At 41.1% G+C, this 24,791-nt stretch overlaps 2 protein-coding genes and 1 long non-coding RNA gene across 3 annotated transcripts in view; all 3 read right to left on the reverse strand.

The window, feature by feature from the left end:
- Window positions 1-5,121: 5,121 nt before the first annotated feature.
- The window catches only part of LOC308093993 (C-type lectin domain family 17, member A-like), a gene marked incomplete at its 3' end in the record, with an annotated part of 32,237 nt that continues 12,567 nt past the window's right edge, over window positions 5,122-24,791 (reverse strand). Inside the window, exons 4-6 of the mRNA XM_080440409.1 lie at window positions 5,841-5,977; window positions 5,502-5,614; window positions 5,122-5,245 (exon numbers count right to left, since the gene is read on the reverse strand). Of these exons, the coding sequence (XP_080296535.1) occupies window positions 5,122-5,245; window positions 5,502-5,614; window positions 5,841-5,977 (374 nt within the window). The remainder of the gene's footprint in view (window positions 5,246-5,501; window positions 5,615-5,840; window positions 5,978-24,791) is intronic.
- LOC308099069 lies at window positions 6,232-11,899 on the reverse strand. Its single transcript, XR_013934353.1, has 3 exons — window positions 11,716-11,899; window positions 6,863-6,952; window positions 6,232-6,350 (listed from the first exon to the last, which is right to left on the reverse strand). It is a non-coding gene; the product is annotated as an uncharacterized lncRNA (long non-coding RNA).
- On the reverse strand, window positions 13,853-23,446 carry LOC308098965 (uncharacterized protein). Its single transcript, XM_080447446.1, has 6 exons — window positions 23,264-23,446; window positions 16,323-16,412; window positions 15,550-15,804; window positions 15,298-15,431; window positions 14,891-15,003; window positions 13,853-14,610 (listed from the first exon to the last, which is right to left on the reverse strand). The coding sequence occupies exons 1-6, from the start codon at window positions 23,400-23,402 to the stop codon at window positions 14,487-14,489; spliced, it is 855 nt and encodes a 284-aa protein (XP_080303572.1). The 5' UTR covers window positions 23,403-23,446; the 3' UTR covers window positions 13,853-14,486.

Below are 24,791 nucleotides of genomic sequence, written 5' to 3' on the forward strand. Positions count from 1 at the left end.
ACTAGTTACTTTGCAGATATAAATTATTACATTATGAAACATACATTAACCACTTTAGTCCTATTTTATACCGAGGCTATTTGAAAATAGCAGATCTACAAGCTCACAACGCGTCGCATCGCGACGCGTTGTGAGCTTGTAGATCAGCTATTTTCAAACATTCTAGTACTTTTACTTTTGGTACTTTAAGTACATTTTGATACCAATACTTTTGTACTTTTACTCAAGTAAATGTTGAATTCCTGACTTTTACTAGTAACTGAGTAGTTCTACATTGCAGTATTGATACTTTTACTTAAGTAAAACATTTGAGTACTTTTTCCACCACTGCTACTTTGTCATATAAGTGTCTCATACAAAAAGATACAGTTTTATAAATATTGAACCAATGGAAAAGTATTAGCAAGAGCTTGGGACTAAATAAGAACTACATTGGATCCATTGGAAGACAGGTTCTTTTTTTCCATTTCCTGAAAAGTAACAGTTTTGGACATACAAGGTTTCCACCCGACAGCGACAATAAGACAAAGTGATGAGTTTCCACAAAACCTCAGAATTCTGGGATATTGCCAAGTCAGAATTGCAAGGGAAATAAACTTGCAGCTCAAGCTTGTTTATTTTTTACTCCGTGGGGAGAAAGGACTTCACATCTCCATAGGTTCACTCGGATACAAAACAAAGAAAAAGACACTACAGGGGAGACAGGCTACCGGGGGCATCTGTAACAACTTGGTTTTTATGTCATTACTCAAAAACCCCTTCAATAGTTCAGTTTTTTTTAAAGATTTATTTTGGGGCTTTTCTGCGTTTATTGGACAGGACAGTAGGCTGACAGGAAATGGGTAGACAGAATGGGAGTGACATGCAGCAAAGGCAGAGTCGAACCCGCGGCGCGCCGTCAGGCTACATCGAGCCTATAGGTGCCTGGAAAGCTACGCCAGCGGTCCAGAATTCATTCATTCAACCTTTATTTAAGACTCTCGGAGAACTCATTGAGGGAGACCCTCATTTACAATGATGCCGAGATTACACACATAAATAACATAAGAACAACAAGAAAAAACAATAAAGTTGACACAAACAGTTAAAACATTTAGTTAAAACAGAATAGTTCACTTTTTGAGTAATGACATCAATTGGATACACTGTTTTATGTCCAGTAGGTTATTTGTATCTGTGTTGTACTTGTAACAGTCCTCAAAATGTTTGTACAACAATGTTAGAGTCGTAATTGACTGCAACACTAGAAGTCAACAATGGGCGGCCGAAGCTGAATGGTCAGTGAGCCTGCCTGGGAAACTGAAGGCCCTGGGTTCGGTTCTAGACCTCAGCAATGTGTCGAGGTGTCCCTGAGCAAGACACCGTGCCCCCGTAGCACCCACTGCATCCTGTTACTTAGTTAGGATGGTTTAAATGCAGATACCTCATTTCACTGTATATGCAAATGTGCAGTGACAAATACCACACAAAGGAGTGTGGACTACATTAGTATTATCTAGCAGTTACATCTTCCCCCACGGGTGGGGATTGCAACAGCATATGGGGACAATTGTAAATACCAAAGACCAGTGGTGGAAAGTAACTAAGTATATTTACTTAAGTACTGTACTCAATTACAATTTTTAGGTATTTGTACTTTATTTGAGTATTTCAAATGTCCAATACTTTTACTTCTACTCCACTACATCTCGGATCCAAATATCCACTACAATTATTTGAAAACTTTAGTTACTAGTTACTTTGTAGATTTTGATTATTATCACAAAACATACATTAACCACTTAAGCCCTACAGTATATACATTTGACCATTTGAAAATAGCCGATCTACAAGCTCACAATGCGTCGCGATGCGATGCATTGTGAGCTTGTAGAGCTGCTATTTTCAAAAGATTTTTATACTTTTGAAAACTTGAAATGGGACATTCTGCCTAATGATTAGGCATAATGGTACTTTAAGTACATTTTGATGCCAATACTTTTGTACTTTTACTCAAATACATTTTGAATTCCAGACTTTTACTTTTAACAGAGTATTTCTATATTGCAGTACTGATACTTTTACTTAAGTAAAACATTTGAGTACTTTTTCCACCACTGCCAAAGACCACAATAAACTCCCAAGTGTATAGATGTAGTTAAAGGACAACTTTGTTTTTTTACAACCAAGGTTTATGTTTTAGCTTGTAATTAAAGTAAAGTTTTTTTTACACAATAAAAAAGGTCCGTGGTCTTTGATGGCCAGATGTGAGTTATTGGGGGCTAGAAGAGCTACTGTAAATAATAATTGCTAAAACTATTCGCCTGTTTCCTAGGCTCTGTGTTTTCCACTTCCTGTCGATTTGATCCAATGAAATCCAATGAAACTGGTCAGATGACCAATGATATCCAATGAAATCGACAGGAAGTGGAAAACACACAGCCTAGGAAACAGGTGAATAGAAAGCAGTAAATGAAAACAAATTAACACTCATCTTTTATTTACTTTAATTACAAGCTAAAACATAAACCTTGGTTGTAAAACAACAAAGTTGTCCTTTAAAGTTGCAATCTGGAACTTAGTTTAATGAATAAAATGTTATTTTAACCAATCTGTATTATCATTCAGTATCACTATAGCACATCTGAAGAGGTTGGAGGTGGTGTCTCTGCTCTTCCACTGATGCATTTTGACCCTGGTGTCGGGTATACAGGACACCTGCTGGTTGATGAGAAGCACTACTGTCAGAAGCTCATACGCGCAATCTATATATATTTTTGTCTCCGCCAGGCCGAAAGGCATGGCGAGAGAGTATGTTTTGCACCCTGTCCGTCCGTCCTTCCGTCTGTCTGTCTGTCTGTCTGTCTGTCTGTCTGTCTGTCTGTCTGTCTGTCTGTCTGTCTGTCTGTCTGTCTGTCTGTCTGTCTGTCTGTCTGTCTGTCCGTCCGTCCGTCCGTCCGTCCGTCCGTCCGTCCGTCCGTCCGTCCGTCCGTCCGTCCGTCCGTCCGTCCGTCCGTCCGTCCGTCCGTCCGTCCGTCCGTCCGTCCGTCCGTCCGTCCGTCCGTGTGTCCGTCCGTCCGTCCGTCCGTCCGTCCGTCCGTCCGTCCGTCCGTCCGTCCGTCCGTCCGTCCGTCCGTCCGTCCGTGTGTGTGTGTGTGTGTGTGTGTGTGTGTGTGTGTGTGTGTGTGTGTGGGGGGGTGTGGGGGGGTGTGGGGGTGTGTGTGTGGGGGTGTGTGTGTGTGTGTGTGTGTTCAGGGTTGTGATTGTGTGCGAGCAGGTCACTGAAGTCAAGGTGTGCGTTATCACCAAGTAGACTGTTGATCCTATAAAATACAATGTGGGTCGTGCAAAAAAACAGTTATGTACAGTATGTTAGGGCAGATCAGTTCAGGGTGGAACAGCTAGAACTGAACAACATGTAGAACAGCACTATAGCCTCTGAACACCTGACGCTCTCATCCACAGTGACATATAATATGTCACATATCCCATATTGACAGACCGTGCAATTGGTACAGGCTAACTGACCCCATTTGTTTCCAATAGCATTGATAACAAGCTCCCAGTGGATATTTCTGAGTAACCATAAAGTGCTGTTTTAAATAATGTTTTCAAATATTTGACAAGAAACATTTATTATAATGTTTACACATGGTGTGGTGTAACCCAACCCTCGCCTCGTTTGATTGGCAAAGTTCTTAGTTAATCTCACTTTCTAAAAATGTGCTTCCTGTCAATTCCTGCTCTGTTGCAGGAGCGCAGGAGAGACTAGAGTCTGAATGTTAAAGGAGAATTCCGGACAAATTAAGTGTTATCTTTGATGTCTCGTTACTCACCTACCGACGTAAAAAGTGGCGTTCTTTTTTTCCATAGATTCCCCTGTCGTCATTTTTTAAACCCCCTCCGTTGTCATAATGGGAGCGCGTGGGTTAGGGAAATTCGTCTATTATAACCGATGCAAAGTTATTTTTTTCTCTACTACGATTCATTGTAGAGTCTCATGATGCTGGATGCTTGTTTCTTTCCAGAACCTGGCAACTCGTGTTGCCAGGTTCTGGAAACAAGCAACCAGTGTTAAATCGTTCGCCATTAACGGTAGCCTCGCAGGAAGTTTCAGTGCATGTTTGACTATCATGAGACTCTACAATGAATCGTAGTAGAGAAAAAAATAACTTTGCATCGGTTATAATAGACGAATTTCCCTAACCCACGCGCTCCCATTATGACAACGGAGGGGGTTTAAAAAATGACGACAGGGGAATCTATGGAAAAAAAGAACGCCACTTTTTACGTCGGTAGGTGAGTAACGAGACATCAAAGATAACACTTAATTTGTCCGGAATTCTCCTTTAAGTCTATTTATGACAAATGACTGTACAGACAAAAGGGAACACATACAATGCCATTGAGTGACAGTAGAAACCTTTAATTGAAAATAAATTTAAGTAGCAACATATTCAACCAATATTCATAATAAAACATAGTATAAATTTATAGTAGGCTACTTTTAGCCTGGTAAACCCTCCCTCCGGAAATCTCATTTCCAAAATAAAATACAAATGAGATTTCTGGAGGGAGGGTTTACCAGGCTAGGCTACTTTAACACAGCATTGATTGGAAGTAGGGGGAAAGGAAAACAATTAGCTACAGAGACAATTCCATCTCTGTACAAAGCCCACAAAAGCTCACCAATGAAATGAACACATAATCTCATTTGTGTAATCTGCACAAAATGTGTGTGTGTGTGTGTGTGTGTGTGTGTGTGTGTGTGTGTGTGTGTGTGTGTGTCTCATGGTGGTTGCAGCTGCAAAGCATAACGAGGTGGGAGGGAACATGACATCACTGCATCAGGTGAAAACTGAAACTGAAACCTGATTGATGGCAGCCACCATGTATTTTATAATGTAATTATGAATAATAATTATTATAGAACATGTATTATTTATAAATTGTTATTCTTGATAAGGGCCATGGGTGTTGGGCAGGCCTTAATTAAAACAAGGGCACTTTGGGCATCAGGGGCTAAAGGGCAGGTAGGCTACCCTCCTGCACGTGTCTCTAAATAAAGATAACATTTCAATTGGTACTTCAAAGTACAATTTGTCCAAATATTTGGCATCATGTAGTTGTACCCACATTTCACTAGAAAACTCTTTCACAGATCAGAGAGCTCTGGGAAAAACATGGCACGTCGCCCCATCTTCCATTATAAAGCACAACACAGTCTTCATCTCCAGAGCTATCAGGCTCACCAGGGTACCAGTACCTGGAGTAGGAACATTTAATTCATTATAATACCTCTACATTATATTTAACCATAACCACAAATTATTTTCTAGATATTAGAATGAACAGAATGGTGAAATAGACAACATGCATAATTATGTTGGTGACAGTGTGGTTGGTTGGTATTTTATTATAAGATGTTATACCATGTGGATTTAACACCATTTAGAAAAAAGTAGTGAAGATGTAATCCCTGTATGTGAAAAGAGAAGAATGAAGGTAAAGTAAAGTCTTACATTGGTGTGGTCAGTGTTGTACCATCTACCCATTTCCACTCTCCTTCCTTCTCTCTGTCAGTCAAACCCAGCCACACCCTCAGGTTTCTGTTAACAACTGTGATAACAAAGTCCTGGACAGAAAGGATGCTGGTTACTGAAATACACACTGTACAATATAGGTTACAACACACACACACACACACACACACACACACACACACACACACACACACACACACACACACACACACACACACACACACACACACACACACACACACACACACACACACACACACACACACACACACACACACACACACACACACACACACACACACACACACACACACACACCTGCTTTTCTTTGCTGTTTATGACCATCAGGTCTGATTGTTTGTCTCTACAGTGTTGTCTGCTCTGCTCCCAGGTTCTCCACTCAGTAGAGATGTAAGAATAACACACACCACCACCAAATGTAAATCCATGTTGTTCTAATAACAAAAGAATAAAGTTAGCCACTGTTTTGTCATTTGATCAGATTAATGATAAATGATAAACAACATGATATAACAATGAACCAAAAAACAACAACTTTGATGTCTCACTGACCACAAAGAATCTTCTTGATGTCATTTTGTTCCATTATGTTGTTATATATGGCCTGTAGATGGACAAAACTGGTCTGTATGTGGTCTAGGTCTAGACCACACTGGTCCTTCTGCTCAGTTAAGTTGTTGTATCTGGACTGTAGATGGTCAAAACTGGACTGTATCTGGTCCTTCTGTTCAGTTATGTTGTCGTATCTGGACTGTATCTGGTCCAGGTCTTTGACCAGGTTGTTGATCTCTTTAATCAGTTCAGAATCTGTAAGAAGGAGAATCAAACAAACTGATGAGTTTTATTTACAACTTTGTTCTGAACAGATTTCCTTAACCCATTAAAACCGGAAAGCATCAACGTGTCATTTTAGTTGTTTGCGTTGGCTATTCAAAAATAGCAGATGTACAAGCTCACAGTGCGTTACTTTGTGCCGTGCTGCGAGCTTGTAGATATGCTATTTTTGTTGAAGCCAACACAAGCCGAGACAGATCAGACACATCCATTTCCCATGTTATCTTGCAGGGCTGTAGGCAGCTTTGACATGACAGCTGGTTTTCTAGTGTGTGTAGTTAGAATTATATAGGCTCACTGAAAGAAAACTACAAGCCAAATGGCTGCCAAGTGGGGTCAAACTACTAAATCTACTGCTACTATTAATACATTGTATGGGGTATCATACAGTATTTGCTAATATTGAAAATAAAATGAATGAATGTTGAATCACCACAGAAATATAAAACATTAAATAAAATACACTGTTCTGAAACTTGACTTACAGAGAGAGAGTCTGAGGCCAATGTTGAGCAGAGCTTGAACACCACAAAGCAATCCAAGACCCAATCCAACCAGCCTGTACCGTCTTCTGACTGGAGACACACACACACACACACACACACACACGCACACGCACACGCACACGCACACGCACACACACACACACACACACACACACACACACACACACACACACACACACACCACACACACACACACACACACACACACACACACACACACACACACACACACACACACACACACACACAGGAGGGAGGGAGATCAGTTAATATCTTGTTTGAAAAGCTAGAAGGTTGTTTAGGATGTATCTTTTAGTGGTAGAGATAAAACTATAGCAATCCCCAATTATGTTGTTATAATATAATAAATATATATAAAGTCAAGCTCTCCAGAATCATGCTGCAAGACATGGCTTATTTTTTATTTGATACTTTTAAAATCTTAGAAACAAAATGCCAAAGGTAAGATAGCAACAAGTGATGTTCATATGATATTAATATTGTGTATGATTTAACAACTGCAGCTGAGGTGAATGCAATATGCTAATATAATGCATGGTTTAACCCCAACCCAATTATTATTATTTTTTTCCAGAAAACTTAGGTTAGGATTTAGATTTAAAATCGGCCTCAGGTCTAAATGGATTTAGAAAAAGTGATATGATCTATAGCACTTTATTCTGCTGGGGGAAAAAGAAAAAAAGAGTAAGAAGGGAGCGGGTTTGAGAGGGCCGTTGTGTCTTGTGTGATCGCCAGAAACATAAGGAAAGCACAGAATATTTATACAGTTTTAAACTAGTAGCTGTAGACGTGAGATTATTCAAGACTGTCATGACATTATTTAACGCCTAAAAGGTATCGATCTTTTATAGTCAAACTGTCAAACGAACAGACCACAACAAACATATTAATGGTGAATGAATAATGAATAGGTCTGCCTTTTAAGAAAATACATATATATAGCGAATACGATGTAATTACTGTATATTAGGTAACAACAGGTTTATTATATATAGTTTTTTGTTAGACAGAACAGAAGAGGAGGAGGGATGATGGTGGTAGTTTGGTGTGGGAGCACAGAGATACCATCATCTTGGACCAGTGGTTCTCAACCTGTGGGTCGGGACACTCATGATTCATGAGTCATGATTGGACAGCTGATAAAAAGTGGTGCTCCCCATTTCTCAAAAAGTGAAACTATTGTAATTTCTCAACTCTGCTTGGTCTGCTTGGCCTAAGTGCCTTAGTAAAAGCTGCCACTTTTGGATAACTTGACAAATAAACTGTGTGGTGTGATTGTGTAGGTTTCTGTCTTTCTTTCTTTTTTTTTACTTAGCATGACAAAATTGTACATTTTAAGTGCCATTTGTGAAAATAAAAATTGACATGGCTTGGATAATCCTTGTGGTGTTTTTTTGTCTTTCACTTATGATATAATTGCTAATAACCATTACAAAGTTTTGTCACTTTACTTAAAGGTCTCAAAGTCATGTTATTGCGTACTATTGATGTTTATAAGGCATTATTGTATTTCATAAACATATAATTTATAATGTGTTATGATACATAATAGCGCTTCTCTACAGTATGTGCCTTTATAACTGACTAAGTTATGGTAGTTATAAATTATAATGTGCTGTTCCACTGCATTATGACCAGCAAAGAAATTAATAAAAAATCGGAGAGATCCATATTGATCACATGACTATAGAGATACTCTGTACAGATTTGCGTGATGTTTGGACAAAATCTGTAGGAGTAATATCAAGAAATGTGTTTTGCAAAAATCTACCTCCTGGTGACGCTAAAAAAGGCTGAGGTTTTTCCTTGGTCTCTAGGGAGTGTCCGTACAAAGTCCGTACACGTTTATGCAGATCGGCCTGTTATAGCGCCACTATGAGGTTGATTTGAACAATTTCAAGTGGCATTTCTTCCTCGGCCTAGTGGTAATGTGTGTGCACAATTTCACAGAAATCGCAGGCTGTGTTCATTGTTTGAGGCATGTTGTTGAAAACTGAGCACTCCTGCAAACTTTGGAAGCCAAAATAGCCAATCAGGATGGAACATGAAAAATCTGACTGACCTGTTTGGTTTAATGACTATAAGAGATACTGTGTACCGATTTGCTGAGGGACCTGTCATAATGTAACCAGATATTTTTTTATTAAATCATAAAATCCTTCTAGAAAGGGACACTTTGCAGAGCGCATATCTCTGCCAGGCTGGGTGGCCTACACTCATTGTCATATCTCGAACATCAGCGGCGGACTGGCCATTTGGCGTACCGGGCAAATGCCCGGTGGGCCGCTGGGCCACCCAAAAACCAAAATGCCAGGGCTGAATTTTGGTCCCAGTCCGGCCCTGTCGAACATGTGTACCTAATTTGGTTTCTGCCAGAAACAGTGACATTTTGTTGCATTGTGGTGTGGTGTTCACTATGGGTGAAAGTTATACTTTTGTCTCTGCGTTATTCAGAGACTCCTCAATATGTGAATATGTGTGAAAAGAAACTAAACAAAATGTAACCTAGGAGAATCATTTTGGAGGTGCACAGCACACTTAGTTCCGTCAGTGGGTTCCGGCCACATGATGACGTTAAGTTATTTCTGCTCCAGACCGGATCAGAAATACTTATTAAAAAAATCTATAACATAAACAAATGTTAATGAGAGAGACCACAAAAAAAAAAAAAAAGAAAAAAAAAAAAAAGAAAAAAAATCCCTCTGTCTCCGTCTCCGTCTCTGCCTCTCTGCCTCTCTCTCTCTCTCTCTCTCTCTCTCTCTCTCTCTCTCTCTCTCTCTCTCTCTCTCTCTCTCTCTCTCTCTCTCTCTCTCTCTGATTCTGAGAAGAAAAAGTACAGAGGAACACAGGACCTTAAAAAAGATGTCTAAGAGTCATCTTCAACAGGATGTGGTCTATCTTATGCTGCAGGTCTGAACGTGTGCTTTTTATTCTCACACGAACATCAGCAAGAGTATCATTATGCTGTTATAACTCACCAATGATTATACTTTTATATCAATATAGTTCTTAAGATAAAACAACACTCATAGTCATAGTTATTTATTATTAAATATGGAGTCTCTTTAGACTGTAGGGAAACATACTGCACCATACTGAACCAACTTTGCTTGTTATGTTTAATTCATTTATTCAGGAGCATTTGAAGAAATCAAACAATACAGCCATACATCTGCAGTCATTAACAATGATCTGTTACAGTCAGACTATTGTCTATTATTTTAATGTATTTGGGGTTGGTTGGCTGTGGTACCACACAGTCCCACCACCACCTGATTGCTGAAGTAAAACCTACACCCACCATGGTCAAAACTATGTTATGATGTGCCAGTGAAAATGTAGTGATGTAGGTCTGTCAAGCTACTCAGCTATTGTTGAAAAAAAGAGGCTTAAACTGCTTGAAAGCCACATTATTCAGAAAGCAGTGAAGCTACCCACAGGCTATTGTAGTGCAGTGGTTTTCAAAGTGGGGTCCAAGTTACAGGGGTCCCCAGCAACATTAGTTAATTGAGATGCCACGTCTTTCCACTGGGTCCTGTCGGCCATTGCTGCTCCCAGTTCTTTATTGAGTCGTGACATCATTGATCTTGTCTTTTGCTATAGTGAATCTGAGGGCACAACTCCTTCAGTTACCCTTTGCTGTCAGAGCTGGTCCAAGCCCCCAGAACCGGGAGGCGCTTACCTGGTAGTGCAGCTGGTAGTGCAGCTTGACCACAGCCCATTACAAGGTGTTCCTGCAAGGCAGCAGAGTCCTCATCTGTTAGGGCTGTTATCGTAGCCTTTGTTCAACCAAGCTGGTGCTGGGATTGGTATGCAGCCAGGGCATATCCACATGCCGGTGGGCCTTGCGCCACATACATTTTAAGGGGTCCCTGCTCCTCCAGAGTCAGAGCCTTGTTTGTTGTATCGCATGCAAGGGTGATAGGTTCCAGAAGAGACCGAGCATGACGAGGTGAGGTTGACTTGAGATGAATGCAGGAATACTTTTGTTTTAAAATGTGTAGCACATTGGCATAGACACAAGGTTACATTTAGGGTCTATGTGTTTCTGTTAATATTATTGACCGCTCATTTTGTCAGTCCATGGCAAATAACAAACACATACTGGCCTCTGCCAACAATTCTGTCCACAAAGTCCTGCAGAAAAGCTACTGGTTACTGAAGTACAAATTGTATAATACAGTGTTTCGACCTCAGATAGGGTAGGGATGACCCGACAGCAGCGGTAAGCTGTCCGGGTTGAGGAGGAACAGGCTATTTTTGGCCCGCCTTTTCTAGGCCTCTCCCACTTCGGGGTGAGCAGAGTGGGGCTGCTCAGTTGCACGGGAAGCTGCCACGTGGAGGCACAATAGGAGTCTTGGTGAACGAGAGGCTATGTTCTGACCTCGGAAGACTTACGCACCCGGCTTCCTTTACCCAGACTGGGTTGGTCAGTGGCAGGGACTAAGGGAGGAGGATCACATGCATCCCTACATGCAACGTCTCTCTAGCATGCTGTACTAGACACATCACTAGACCCTGCGAGCAAAGCCCCCACACAGTAGATAATACAGTAGATATATTACAATACACACACACACACACACACACACACACACACACACACACACACACACACACACACTCACGCACGCACGCACGCACGCACGCACGCACGCACGCACGCACGCACGCACACGCACACACACACACACACACACACACACACACACACACACACACACACACACACACTAACAATAAGAATAAGAATAAAGAGGGAGTGAGATCAGTTAAATATATTTCAACCTCTCGTTTAAAACATCTCTTACCAGGTCTTATCTTCCGTGGATGTTTCTGCTGAGCTGTAGTCTTGGTCTCAACATTTGCATAGTTTATGTCATCATCTTCTTCCTCATCATCATCTTCCTCTTGGATGTCAATGTTTTCAGAATGTAAAGCGACAGCCATTTCTACCTTTATGACTTTAATTCATCTTGCAGGTATTTGTTATGGTTCACCTCTTCACAACAGAATGAACAATAGAGAAGGGTGGTCTTTATTTTATGAAATGATGAGTTGCCATATCATCCTCCCCCTCCTTCCCCCTGTTGTTTCCTCTTAGCAGAGACAGTGCATTCACCTCCTCAACCCCATCCTCCACCCACACCATCGTATACCCTCCACCCTCTTGACCACTTTCAGTCTCACATAGTGTGAGAAACTTCTGTGTAACATATAAGCAGGGCCGTGGGAAGACGTTATAGGTTACGGGTGCTGTATGCGCATGCGTGCCCAGCGTGTGCGCGTGCGCGAAGATTTGCGGTTTCTGGGCTATGGGTTATTTTCTGGGGTTATTTTGTTAATTTAATTCGGTTAATTCGGTTCCAGAACACTTATTGCACTAAATCCCCCCCAAATAACGACCAACAACAACAGGCACATTATGCAGAAAAGAAAGAAAAAAAAAAAAAAAAAATATATATATATATATATATATATAATTATGTATATATATATATATATATATATATATTTTTTTTTTCATTCTTTATTTTCAGGGGGTGCTGCAGCCCCCTCAGCCCCCCCACTTCCCACGGCTATGCATGTAAGTATATTTTGTTATTTGTATTATTTCCTAATAAGTGACTTGTCAAGGCAAATGTACAAAAAACATCTATGTATACAGTAAGACCCAGCTCAAAGCCACAAATAAGCAATCAGCAATAAACACAAGTAAATAAACCGTGAAAGCAATAATAAAAAAAACTATGTGATACATTAATGATAAATCATATCAGTGGGAATCAATAGCTAGTGAATAAAACATAATGTTGGATTCAGTGAAGGGAGCAGATCTGACAGGGAGGATGATGCTGTTCCACTGTGTAGGATCTGAGACAGAGAAGGTATGGTCACCCCTGAGAGTTTAGTCTGTGGGACAACTAGGAGCCTCTCTAGCCAGCTGACCTGAGGGACCTGTATCATAACTTATTATGAGAGTTGTTTCCGATGATCATCAGTGATTATTATTACAAGACTAAAACCAACCTGTTTTCAGGCCTGTTTTTGTCAAATATCATATGTAACCAGATCATTTTGTATGAAATCATGAAGTCCTTCTAGAAAGGGGCACTTTGCAGAGCGCATATCTCTGCCAGGCTGGGTGGCCTACACTCATTGTTAGATGTGTACCTAATTGTCTCCACCAATCCGAAAGGCATGGCGAGAGTATGTTTTACCCCCTGTCCGTCCGTCCGGGCCTGTTATAGCGCCACCAGGAGGCCGATTTGTGCAAACCAATCTTTTTATATTCAGGGTTGTGATTGTGTGCGAGCAGGTCACTGAAGTCAAGGTGTGCGTTATCAACACAGTGTGGTGTCTGCAGTAGGCAGAGTAGACTGTTGATCCTATGAAATACAATGTGGGTCGTGCAAAAAAAACAGTTATGTACAGTATGTTAGGGCAGATCCGTTCAGGGTGGAACAGCTACAACTGAACAATATGTAGAACAGCACTATAGCCTCTGAACACCTGACGCTCTCATCCACAGTGACATATAATATGTTAATATCCCATATTGACAGACCGTGCAACTAGGTACAGGCTAGCTGACCCCATTTGTTTCCAATAGCATTGCTAACAAGCTCCCAGTGGATATTTCTGAGTAACCATAAAGTGCTGTTTTAAATACTGTTTTCAACTATTTGACAAGAAACATTATTACAATGTTTACACGTGGTGTGGTGTAACCCAACCCTCGCCTCGTTTGATTGGCAAAGTTCTTATTTAATCTCACTTTCAAAAAATGTGCTTCCTGTCAATTCCTGCTCTGTCGCAGGAGCGCAGGAGAGACTAGAGTCTGAATGTTAAGTCTATTTAAGACCAAATGACTGTACAGACAAAAGGGAACACATAGAGCAATGCCATTGAGTGACAGTAGAAACCTTTAATTGAGAATAACTTTAAGTAGCAACATATTCAACCAATATTCATAATAAAACATAGTATAAGTTTAGTAGGCTACTTTAACACTTAGCAGACAAAGAAGCATTGATTGGAAGTAGGGGGAAAGGAAAACAATTAGCTACAGAGACAATTCCATCTCTGTACAAAGCTCACAAAAGCTCACCAATGAAATGAACACATATCTCATTTGTGTAATCTGCACCAAAAAATAAGTATGTGTGTGTGTGTGTGTGTGTGTGTGTGTGTGTGTGTGTGTGTGTGTGTGCGCGTGTGTGTGTGTCTCTCGTGGTGGTTGCAGCTGCACAGCATAACGAGGTGGGAGGGAACATGACATCACTGCATCAGGTGAAAACTGAAACTGAAACCTGACTGATGGCAGCCACCTCATGTATGTTATAATGTAATTATAATTATTATTATAGAAAATGTATTATTTATAAAATGTTCTTCTTGATAAGGGCCATGGGTGTTGGGCAGGCCCTAATTAAAACAAGGGCACTTTGGGCATCAGGGGCTAAAGGGCAGGTAGGCTACCCTCCTGCACGTGTCTCTAAATAAAGATAACATTTCAATTGGTACTTCAAAGTACAATTTGTCCAAATATTTGGCATTATGTAGTTGTACCAACATTTCACTAGATAACTCTTTCACAGATCAAATGGCTCTGGGCAGAACATGGTCTGTCGTACCATCTTCCATAATAAAGCATAACACAGTCTTCATCTCCAGAGTTATTAGGCTCACCAGGGCGCCAGTACCTGGAGTAGGAACATTTAATTCATTATAATACCTCTACATTATATTTAACCATAACCTCAAATTATTTTCTAGATATTAGAATCAACAGAATAGTGAAATAGACAACATGCATAATTGTGTTGGTGACAGTGTGGTTAGTTGGTATTTTATTATAAGATGTTATACCATGTGGATTTAACACCATTTAGAAAAAGGTAGGGAAGATGAAATCCCTGTATGTGAAACGGGTTTATAATGATAGTTTAAATGAAGAAGAGAAGAATGAAGGTAAAGTCTTACGTTGGTGTGGTCAGTGGCGTTCCATCTACCCATTTCCACACTCCTTCCTCCTCTCTGTCAGTCAAACCCAGCCACACCCACTGGTCTCTGTTAACAACTGTGTTAACAAAGTCCTGGACAGAAAGGATGCTGGTTACTGAAATACACACTGTACAATAGATATGTTACAACACACACGCACGCGCACCTGCACACACACACACACACACACACACACGCACACGCACACGCACAGGCACAGGCACAGGCACAGGCACAGGCACAGGCACAGGCACACACGCATACACACACACACACACACACACACACACACACACACACACACACACACACACACACACACACACACACACACACACACACACACACACACACACACACACACACACACACACACGCACACACACCTGCTTTTCTTTGCTGTTTATGACCATCAGGTCTGATTGTTTGCCTTTACAGTATTTTCTGCTGTGCCCCCAGGTTCTCATCCCAGTAGAGATGTAATAACACACACCACCAGCAAATGTAAATCCATGTGGTTCTAAAAACAAAATAATAAAGTTAGCCACTGTTTTGTCATTTGATCAGATTAATGATAAATGATGAACAACATGATATAACAATGAACCAAAAAACAACAACTTTGATGTCTCACTGACCACAAAGAATCTTCTTGATGTCATTTCGTTCCATTATGTTGTTATATCTGGCCTGTAGATGGACAAAACTGGTCTGTATGTGGTCTAGGTCTAGACCACACTGGTCCTTCTGCTCAGTTAAGTTGTTATATCTGGACTGTAGATGGTCAAAACTGGACTGTATCTGGTCCTTCTGCTCAGTTATGTTGTTGTATCTGGACTGTATCTGGTCCAGGTCTTTGACCAGATTGTTGATCTCTTTAATCAGTTCAGAATCTGTAAGAAGGAGAATCAAACAAACTGATGAGTTTTATTTACAACTTTGTTCTGAACAGACTTCCTTAACCCATTAAAACCGGGAAAGCATCTGTGTCATTTTAGTTGTTTGCGTTGGCAATGGCTATTAAAAAATAGCAGATCTACAAGCTCGCAGTGCGTTACTTTGTGCCGTGCTGCGAGCTTGTAGATATGCTATTTTTGTTGAAGCCAACACAAGCCGAGACACATCAGACACTTCCATTTCCCATGTTATCTTGCAGGGCTGTAGGCAGCTTTGACATGACAGCTGGTTTTCTAGTGTGTGTAGTTAGAATTATATAGGCTCACTGAAAGAAAACTACAAGCCAAATGGCTGCCAAGTGGGGTCAAACTACTAAATCTACTGCTACTATTAATACATTGTATGGGGTATCATACAGTATTTGCTAATATTGAAAATAAAATGAATGAATGTTGAATCACCACAGAAATATAAAACATTAAAATAAAATACACTGTTCTGAAACTTGACTTACAGAGAGAGAGTCTGAGGCCAATGTTGAGCAGAGCTTGAACACCACAAAGCAATCCAAGACCCAATCCAACGAGCCTGTACCGTCTTCTGACTGGGGAGACACACACACACACACACACACACACACACACACACACACACACACAGACACAGACACAGACACAGACACACACACACACACACACACACACACACACACACACACACACACACACACACACACACACACACACACACACACACACACACACACACACACACACACACACACACACACACACACACACAGGAGGGAGGGAGATCAGTTAATATCTTGTTTGAAAAGTTAGAAGGTTGTTTAGGATGTATTTTTTAGTGGTAGAGATAAAAGCAATCCCCAATTATGTTGTGTTTATAATCTGAGTGTCAAGCTCTCCAAAATCATGCTGCAAGACATGGCTTATTTTTTATTTGATACTTTTGAAATCTTAGAAACAAAATGCCAAAGGTAAGATAGCAACAAGTGATGTTCATGATATTAATATTGTGTATGATTTAACAACTGCAGATGAGGTGAATGCAATATGCTAATATAATGAAAGTGCACATAAAGTATGGTTTAACCCCAACCCAATTATTATTATTTTTTTTCCAGAAAACTTAGGTTAGGATTTAGATTTAAAATCGGCCTCAGGTCTAAATGGGTTTAGAAAAAGTGATATCTATAGCACTTTATTCTGCTGGGGAAAAAAAAAAAAAAAGAGGATGAAGGGAGCGGGTGTGAGAGGGCCGTTTTGTCTTGTGATCACCAGAAACATAAGGAAAGCACAGAATATTTATACAGTTTTAAACTAGTAGTTGTAGACGTGAGATTATTCAAGACTGTCATGACATTATTTAACGCCTAAAATGTATCGATCTTTTATAGTCAAACTGTCAAACGAACAGACCACAACACACGTATTAATGGTGAATGAATAATGAATAGGTCTGCCTTTAAGAAAATACATATATATATAGCGAATACGATGTAATTACTGTATATTAGGTAATAATAGGTTTATTATATATAGTTTTTTGTTAGACAGAACAGAAGAGGAGGAGGGATGATGGTGGTAGTTTGGTGTGGGAGCACAGAGATACCATCATCTTGGACCAGTGGTTCTCAACCTGTGGGTCGGGACACTCATGATTCATGAGTCATGAGTCATGATTGGACAGCTGATAAAAAGTGGTGCACGTCATATCCCCATTTCTCAAAAAGTTTAACTATTGTAATTTATCAACTTTTAAAAGCGCTCTGCTTGGCCTAAGTGCCTTAGTAAAAGCTGCCACTTTTGGATAACTTGACAAATAAACTGTGTGGTGTGATTGTGTAGGTTTCTGTCTTTCTTTTGACCAGCTTGCAAAGCACGCTGGTCTAAGAAGAGACTGAGGGCGGTTTCACACTATGGTCCCGGGTGCGCACCCCGGACCACATGGCAGATGTTGTGGTAGTGTGAACGTAGCGAACCGTTCCCCGTAACGCATCACCGTACCGTACCCGAAACCACCTTGGAAGGTAGTCTCGGGTCCGATTGCTGCGGAGTCGGGAACGGAACGCGGCAGTGTGAATCCATCCGTACCAACAGGAGGAAGTGGACTGCTAATCATATATCATTTATATCTTTTTTATAATGACGCATTATTTTAGCTGGATTATACCTTCTCATAGTTCTACTTGAATGTTGACAAGAAATAATAATCCCGCTAGTGTTTGAGAAGCGCGAGCCGTGAAAAATAATAAACAAAAAACACATGTGTGGCGAACATATTTATAAGGATAAATACACCAAGGATTAGTCCATGACGTCTACTGCTAAAATACCAAGGATGCGTCCGTGACGCCAATATCATATTAACAGACGACGTTACATTTCGAGGTTTCAAAGACCAGTGCACACACTGCTTTGGTTGTGTATTGTTGATCTGTTGTTATTATAACTCAAGACAATGTCAGGAACACAGTCAAACTTTATTATTCACTCTAGAGTGACTTTTCTTCTGTGAATGACATTCTCTCTTCCAAAGCCCCATAGTCCACAGCGCCCCCATGAGGCACATATTTACCATTACTGTTAAATGAAATGGTCTCGAGTCTTGGCCAGTGTGAATGCTGGCCAGCCAAGCGTACTCGGGAACGGTTTGATTCAATCGGACCCAGTGTGAATCCGCCCTGAGTCTAGTCAACACTTTCTCAGCACTTTCTCAACACTTTTTCATCATTGGCTGTCCTTTAAGCCAATGGGGATACTTTCCCATACTCTGAACGGGCGGTCTCGTCCTCCCAAGCTATGGTACTAGACACGCCTCTCGCCTCTATGGCAGTGTTGCCAGACTCTGCGAGAGAAATAAGCAACAGGTCTAAGCCAATGGGGAGCCACTAGCAGTGTTGCCAGATTCTGCGAGACAAATCAGAGAAAACAGAAAGCAAGCTGGTATACATGACTGAGTCATATCTTTTTTTTTACTTGGCATGACAAAATAGTTTTATTTTAAGTGCCATTTGTGAGATTGCTTTTTACATGGCTTGGATAATCCTTTTGGTGTTTTTTTGTCTTTCACTTATGATATAATTGCTAATAACCATTTCAAAGTTTTGTCACTTTACTTAAAGGTCACAAAGTCATGATAAGGGGTATTATAAAATTATGCAATTGCTAATGACGATTATAATATGTTGTCACTTTACTTAAAGGTCTCAAAGTCATGTTATTGCGTACTGTTGATGTTTATAAGGCATTACTGCATTTCATAAACGTATAATTTATAATGTGTTATGATACATTATAGCGCTTCTCTATGTGCCTTTATAACTGACTAAGTTATGGTAGTTATAATGTGCTGTTCCACTGCATTATGACCAGCAAAGAAATGTATAGAAAATCGGAGAGATCCGTGTTGATCACATGACTATAGAGATACTATGTACAGATTTGCGTGATGTTTGGACAAAATCTGTAGGAGTAATGTCAAGAAATGTGTTTTGCAAAAATCAACCTCCTGGTGACGCTAAAAAAGGCTGAGGTTTTTCCTTGGTCTCTAGGGAGTGTCCGTACAAAGTCTGTACACTTTTACGCAGATCGGTGTAAAAACGCGAATCGGCCTGTTATAGCGCCACTATGAGGCTGATTTGAACAATTTCAAGTGGCATTTCTTCCCCGGCCTAGTGGAAGCCAAAATAGCCAATCGGGATGGAACATGAAAAATCTGACTGACCCGTTTGGTTTATAGTCAGGGGATATTTAAAAAATCTTGGAATAAATTCCTTACCAAAACAAATCTTCACCAATGTGTTTGTAAAGGTGTCTAGTAACACATCTCACAAAGACTGAAATGCAGTTTCCCTAGGAGAATTTGTGACAGCTCCTGAAAGTTGGGGTATCCACCATAACCTTATGCGGGGAAAAAAATTGAATTTTAATTCTGTTTTAAGTAGCATGTGAGGGGTCAAACTAGGGTGTTTTTATGATTCTGAATCCATTGCAAGCATTTGTTTTGCACCAAAACCTTGGGCTAGAAACGGCCATAGCCATCCTTTTCCAGGTATACTTTTTGTGTAAAAAGCCCATTGAGATTGGGCCGTTTTTAGCCCAAGGAGTGGTTTTACATTCTGAAAACATTGAGATCCAAGAGGAAGATGACGATGAAGAAGAAGATGATGACATAAACTATGCAAATGTTGAGACCAAGACTACAGCTCAGCAGAAACATCCACGGAAGATAAGACCTGGTAAGAGATGTTTTAAACGAGAGGTTGAAATATTTTAACTGATCTCACTCCCTCTTTATTCTTATGTTAGTGTGTGTGTGTGTGTGTGTGTGTGTGTGTGTGTGTGTGTGTGTGTGTGTGTGTGTGTGTGTGTGTGTGTGTGTAAAACGGCCATAGCTATCCTTTTCCAGGTATACTTTTTGTGTAAAAAGCCCATTGAGATTGGGCCGTTTTTACCCCAAGGAGTGGTTTTGGTGCAAAACAAATGCTTGCAATGGATTCAGAATCATGAAAACACCCTAGTTTGACCCCTCACATGCTACATAAAACAGAATTAAATTTAGATTGTTTTCCCTGCATAAGGTTATAGTGGGTACCCCAACTTTCAGCAGCTGTCAAACATTCCCCTAGGGAAACTGTATTTCAGTCTTTGTGAGATGTGTTACTAGACACCTTTACAAACACATTGGTGAAGATTTTTTTTGGTAAGGAATTTATTCCAATATTGGAAATGTTTCTGCTAATATCCCCTGACTATTAATGACTATAAGAGATACTGTGTACCGATTTGCGTAATGTTTGGACAAAATCTGTAGGAGTTATATAAACAAATTGTTTTGCAAAAATCGGCCTCCTGGTGGCTCTATACCACCAGGCCCATGTGAAACATTTGGGGCAGAAGTTCTGCTCTGGCATCCAGGGAGTGTGTGTGTACAGTTTCACGTCGATCGGTTCATGGGTGCCGGAGATTAGCTTTCCACAGAGACAGACAGATACACGGACACACAGACAGACGGACGGACAGGGTGCAAAACAGTCTCGTGACACGCCTGGCAGAGACAATCAAACAGAGTGTTGGATTCAGTGAAGGGAGCGGATCTGACAGGGAGGGTAATGCTGTTCCACTGTGAAGGAGATTTGACGGTGAAGGCATGGTGGTCACCCCTGAGAGTTCAGTGTGTGGGGCAACTAGGAACCCCAACCTAGCTGACCTGAGGGACCTGTATCATAACTTCTATGAGAGTTGTTTCCTCAATATGATGATCAGTGAACATTATTAATATAATAATATATATATAGGTGGCCTACACTTATTGTTACATCTCGAACATGTGTACCTAATTTGGTTTCTGCAAGAAACAGTGACATTTGTTGCATTGTGGTGTGGTGTCCACTATGGATGAAAGTTAAAGTACTTTTGTCTCTGCGTTATTCAGAGACTCCTCAATATGTGAATATGTGTGAAAAGATGATATCAAACTAAACAAAATGTAACCTAGGAGAATCATTTAGCACACTTAGTTCCGTCAGTGGGTTTCGGCCGCATGATGACGTTAAGTTATTTCCGCTCCCTCTCCCCCTCCCCCTCCCCCTCCCCCTCCCCCTCCGTCTCTCTCTCTCTCTCTCTCTCTCTCTCTCTCTCTCTCTCTCTCTCTCTCTCTCTCTCTCTCTCTTTCTCTCTCTGTTTCTGAGAAGAAAAAGGACAGCGGAACAGAGGACCTTAAAAAAATGTCTTCAACAGGATGTGGTCTATCTTATGCTGCAGGTCTGAACGTGTGCTTTTTATTCTCACACGAACATCAGCTAGAGTATCATTATGCCGTTGTAACTCACCAATGATTATACTTTTATATCAATATAGTTCTTAAGATAAAACAACATTCATAGTCATAGTTATTTATTATTAAAGATGGAGTCTCTTTAGACTGTAAAGAAACATACTGTAGGCTACCACACTGTACCAACTTTGCTTGTTATGTTTATTCGTTTATTTAGGAGAATTTGAAGATTTGGAGAATAATATGCACAAGCCATACATCTGCAGTCATTAACACTTATCTGTTACAGTCAGACTATTGTCTATTATTTCAATGTATTTGTGGTTGGTTGGCCTACACCTACACCCATGGTCAAAACTATTTTATGATGTGCCAGTGAAAATAGAGTGACGTAGGTTTGTCAAGCTACTCAGCTATTGTTGAAAAAATGAGGCTTAAACTGCTTGAAAGCCACATTATTCAGAAAGCAGTGAAGCTACCCACAGGCTATTCTAAAGCAGTGGTTTTCAAAGTGGGGTCCAAGGACGCCCAGGGGTCCTTGAGGGGGTTACAGGGGGTCCCCAGCAAAATTAGTTAATTGAGATGCCACGTCTTTCCACTGGGTCCTGGCTGTCGGCCATTGCTGCTCCCAGTTCTTTATTGAGTCGTGACATCATTGATCTTGTCGTTTGCTATAGTGAATCTGAGGGCACTGCACACTTGTTGTGCCCTCAGATAGTGAATCTGAGGGCACAACAAGTGCAGCTTGACCACAGCTGGGGCCCATTACATGAAGGAGCGAAAACGGTTTTGAACCAATTACCTCGACTCACAGGCTTGCGCACGGAGGTAGTTTGTGACGTAGACGCAAAAAATACATTAGCATATACTGCACATACGAAAGAGTACCATGGAAACTACTGCGCTTGTGAATCGGCCCACCATCACCATGACATCAACAAACCAGAGCGGAAGAAGCAGGAAAAAGTGAGTATGCACTGGGTGAGCAACTTCATTGAAATGAATGGGTGGGCAGAGAGTAGATTTGAGTGAGCGTAGGGGTTGGTGGGGTGCAGTGGTTGGTGGGGTGCCAGGGCGTGTCCACACTGGTGTGGGCCTGCACACCTCACCTCTAGTCTATAGGGACCACTGCTGCTCCGAGATCCCCTACTGGTTTAGCCTGGCCTCGCGAGATGCCAGTTACTGTGTGTTGCCTCGTGGAGGCACAATAGGAGTCTTGGTGAAGGAGAGGCTATGTTCTGACCTCGGAAGACTTACGCACCCGGCTTCCTTTACCCAGACTGGGTTGGTCAGTGGCAGGGACTAAGGGAGGAGGGTCACATGCATCCCTACATGCAACGTCTCTCTAGCATGCTGCACTAGACGCATCACTACACCCTGCGAGCAAAGCCCACACACACAGTAGATAATACAGTATTACAATACACACACGCACGCACGCACGCACGCACGCACGCACGCACGCACGCACGCACGCACGCACGCACGCACGCACACACACACACACACACACACACACACACACACACACACACACACACACACACACACACACACACACACACACACACTAACAATAAGAATAAGAATAAGAATAAAGAGGGAGTGAGATCAGTTAAAATATTTCAACCTCTCGTTTAACACATCTCTTACCAGGTCTTATCTTCCGTGGATGTTTCTGCTGAGCTGTAGTCTTGGTCTCAACATTTGCATAGTTTATGTCATCATCTTCTTCCTCATCATCATCTTCCTCTTGGATCTCAATGTTTTCAGAATGTAAAGCGACAGCCATTTCTACCTTTATGACTTTAATTCATCTTGCAGGTATTTGTTATGGTTCACCTCTTCACAACAGAATGAACAATAGAGAAGGGTGGTCTTTATTTTATGAAATGATGAGTTGTCATGTCATCCACCCCCTCCTTCCTCCTGTTGTTTCCTCTTAGCAGAGACAGTGCATTCACCTCCTCAACCCCATCCTCCACCCACACCATCGTATACCCTCCACCCTCTTGACCACTTTCAGTCTCACATAGTGTGAGAAACTTCTGTGTAACATATAAGCAGGGCCGTGGGAAGACGTTATAGGTTACGGGTGCTGTATGCGCATGCGTGCCCAGCGTGTGCGCGCACGCGAAGATTTGCTGTTTCTGGGCTATGGGTTATTTCTGGGGTTATTTTGTTAATTTAATTCGGTTAATTCGGTTCCAGAACACTTATTGCACTAAATCCCCCCCCAAATAACGACCAACAACAACAGGCACATTATGCAAAAAAAAAATAAGTATATATATATATATGTATATATATATATATATATATTTTTTTTTTCATTCTTTATTTTCAGGGGGTGCTGCAGCCCCCTCAGCACCCCCACTTCCCACGGCTATGCATATAAGTATATTTTGTTATTTGTATTATTTCTTAATAAGTGACTTGTCAAGGCAAATGTACAAAAAACATCTATGTATACAGTAAGACCCAGCTCAAAGCCACAAATAAGCAATCAGCAATAAACACAAGTAAATAAACCGTGAAAGCACTAATAAAAAAAACTATGTGATACAACAATGATAAATCATATCAGTGGGAATCAATAGCTAGTGAATAAAACATAATGTTGGATTCAGTGAAGGGAGCAGATCTGACAGGGAGGATGATGCTGTTCCACTGTGTAGGATCTGAGACAGAGAAGGTATGGTCACCCCTGAGAGTTTAGTCTGTGGGACAACTAGGAGCCTCTAGCCAGCTGACCTGAGGGACCTGTATCATAACTTATTATGAGAGTTGTTTCCGATGATCATCAGTGATTATTATTACAAGACTAAAACCAACCTGTTTTCAGGCCTGTTTTTGTCAAATATCATATGTAACCAGATCATTTTGTATGAAATCATGAAGTCCTTCTAGAAAGGGGCACTTTGCAGAGCGCATATCTCTGCCAGGCTGGGTGGCCTACACTCATTGTTAGATGTGTACCTAATTGTCTCCACCAATCCGAAAGGCATGGCGAGAGTATGTTTTACCCCCTGTCCGTCCGTCCGGGCCTGTTATAGCGCCACCAGGAGGCCGATTTGTGCAAACCCATTTTTTATATTCAGGGTTGTGATTGTGTGCGAGCAGGTCACTGAAGTCAAGGTGTGCGTTATCACCACAGTGTGGTGTCTGCAGTAGGCAGAGT

Source organism: Gymnoscopelus braueri (assembly GCF_963280865.1).
Source record: "Gymnoscopelus braueri genome assembly, chromosome: 2".
Lineage (NCBI taxonomy): Eukaryota > Metazoa > Chordata > Actinopteri > Myctophiformes > Myctophidae > Gymnoscopelus > Gymnoscopelus braueri.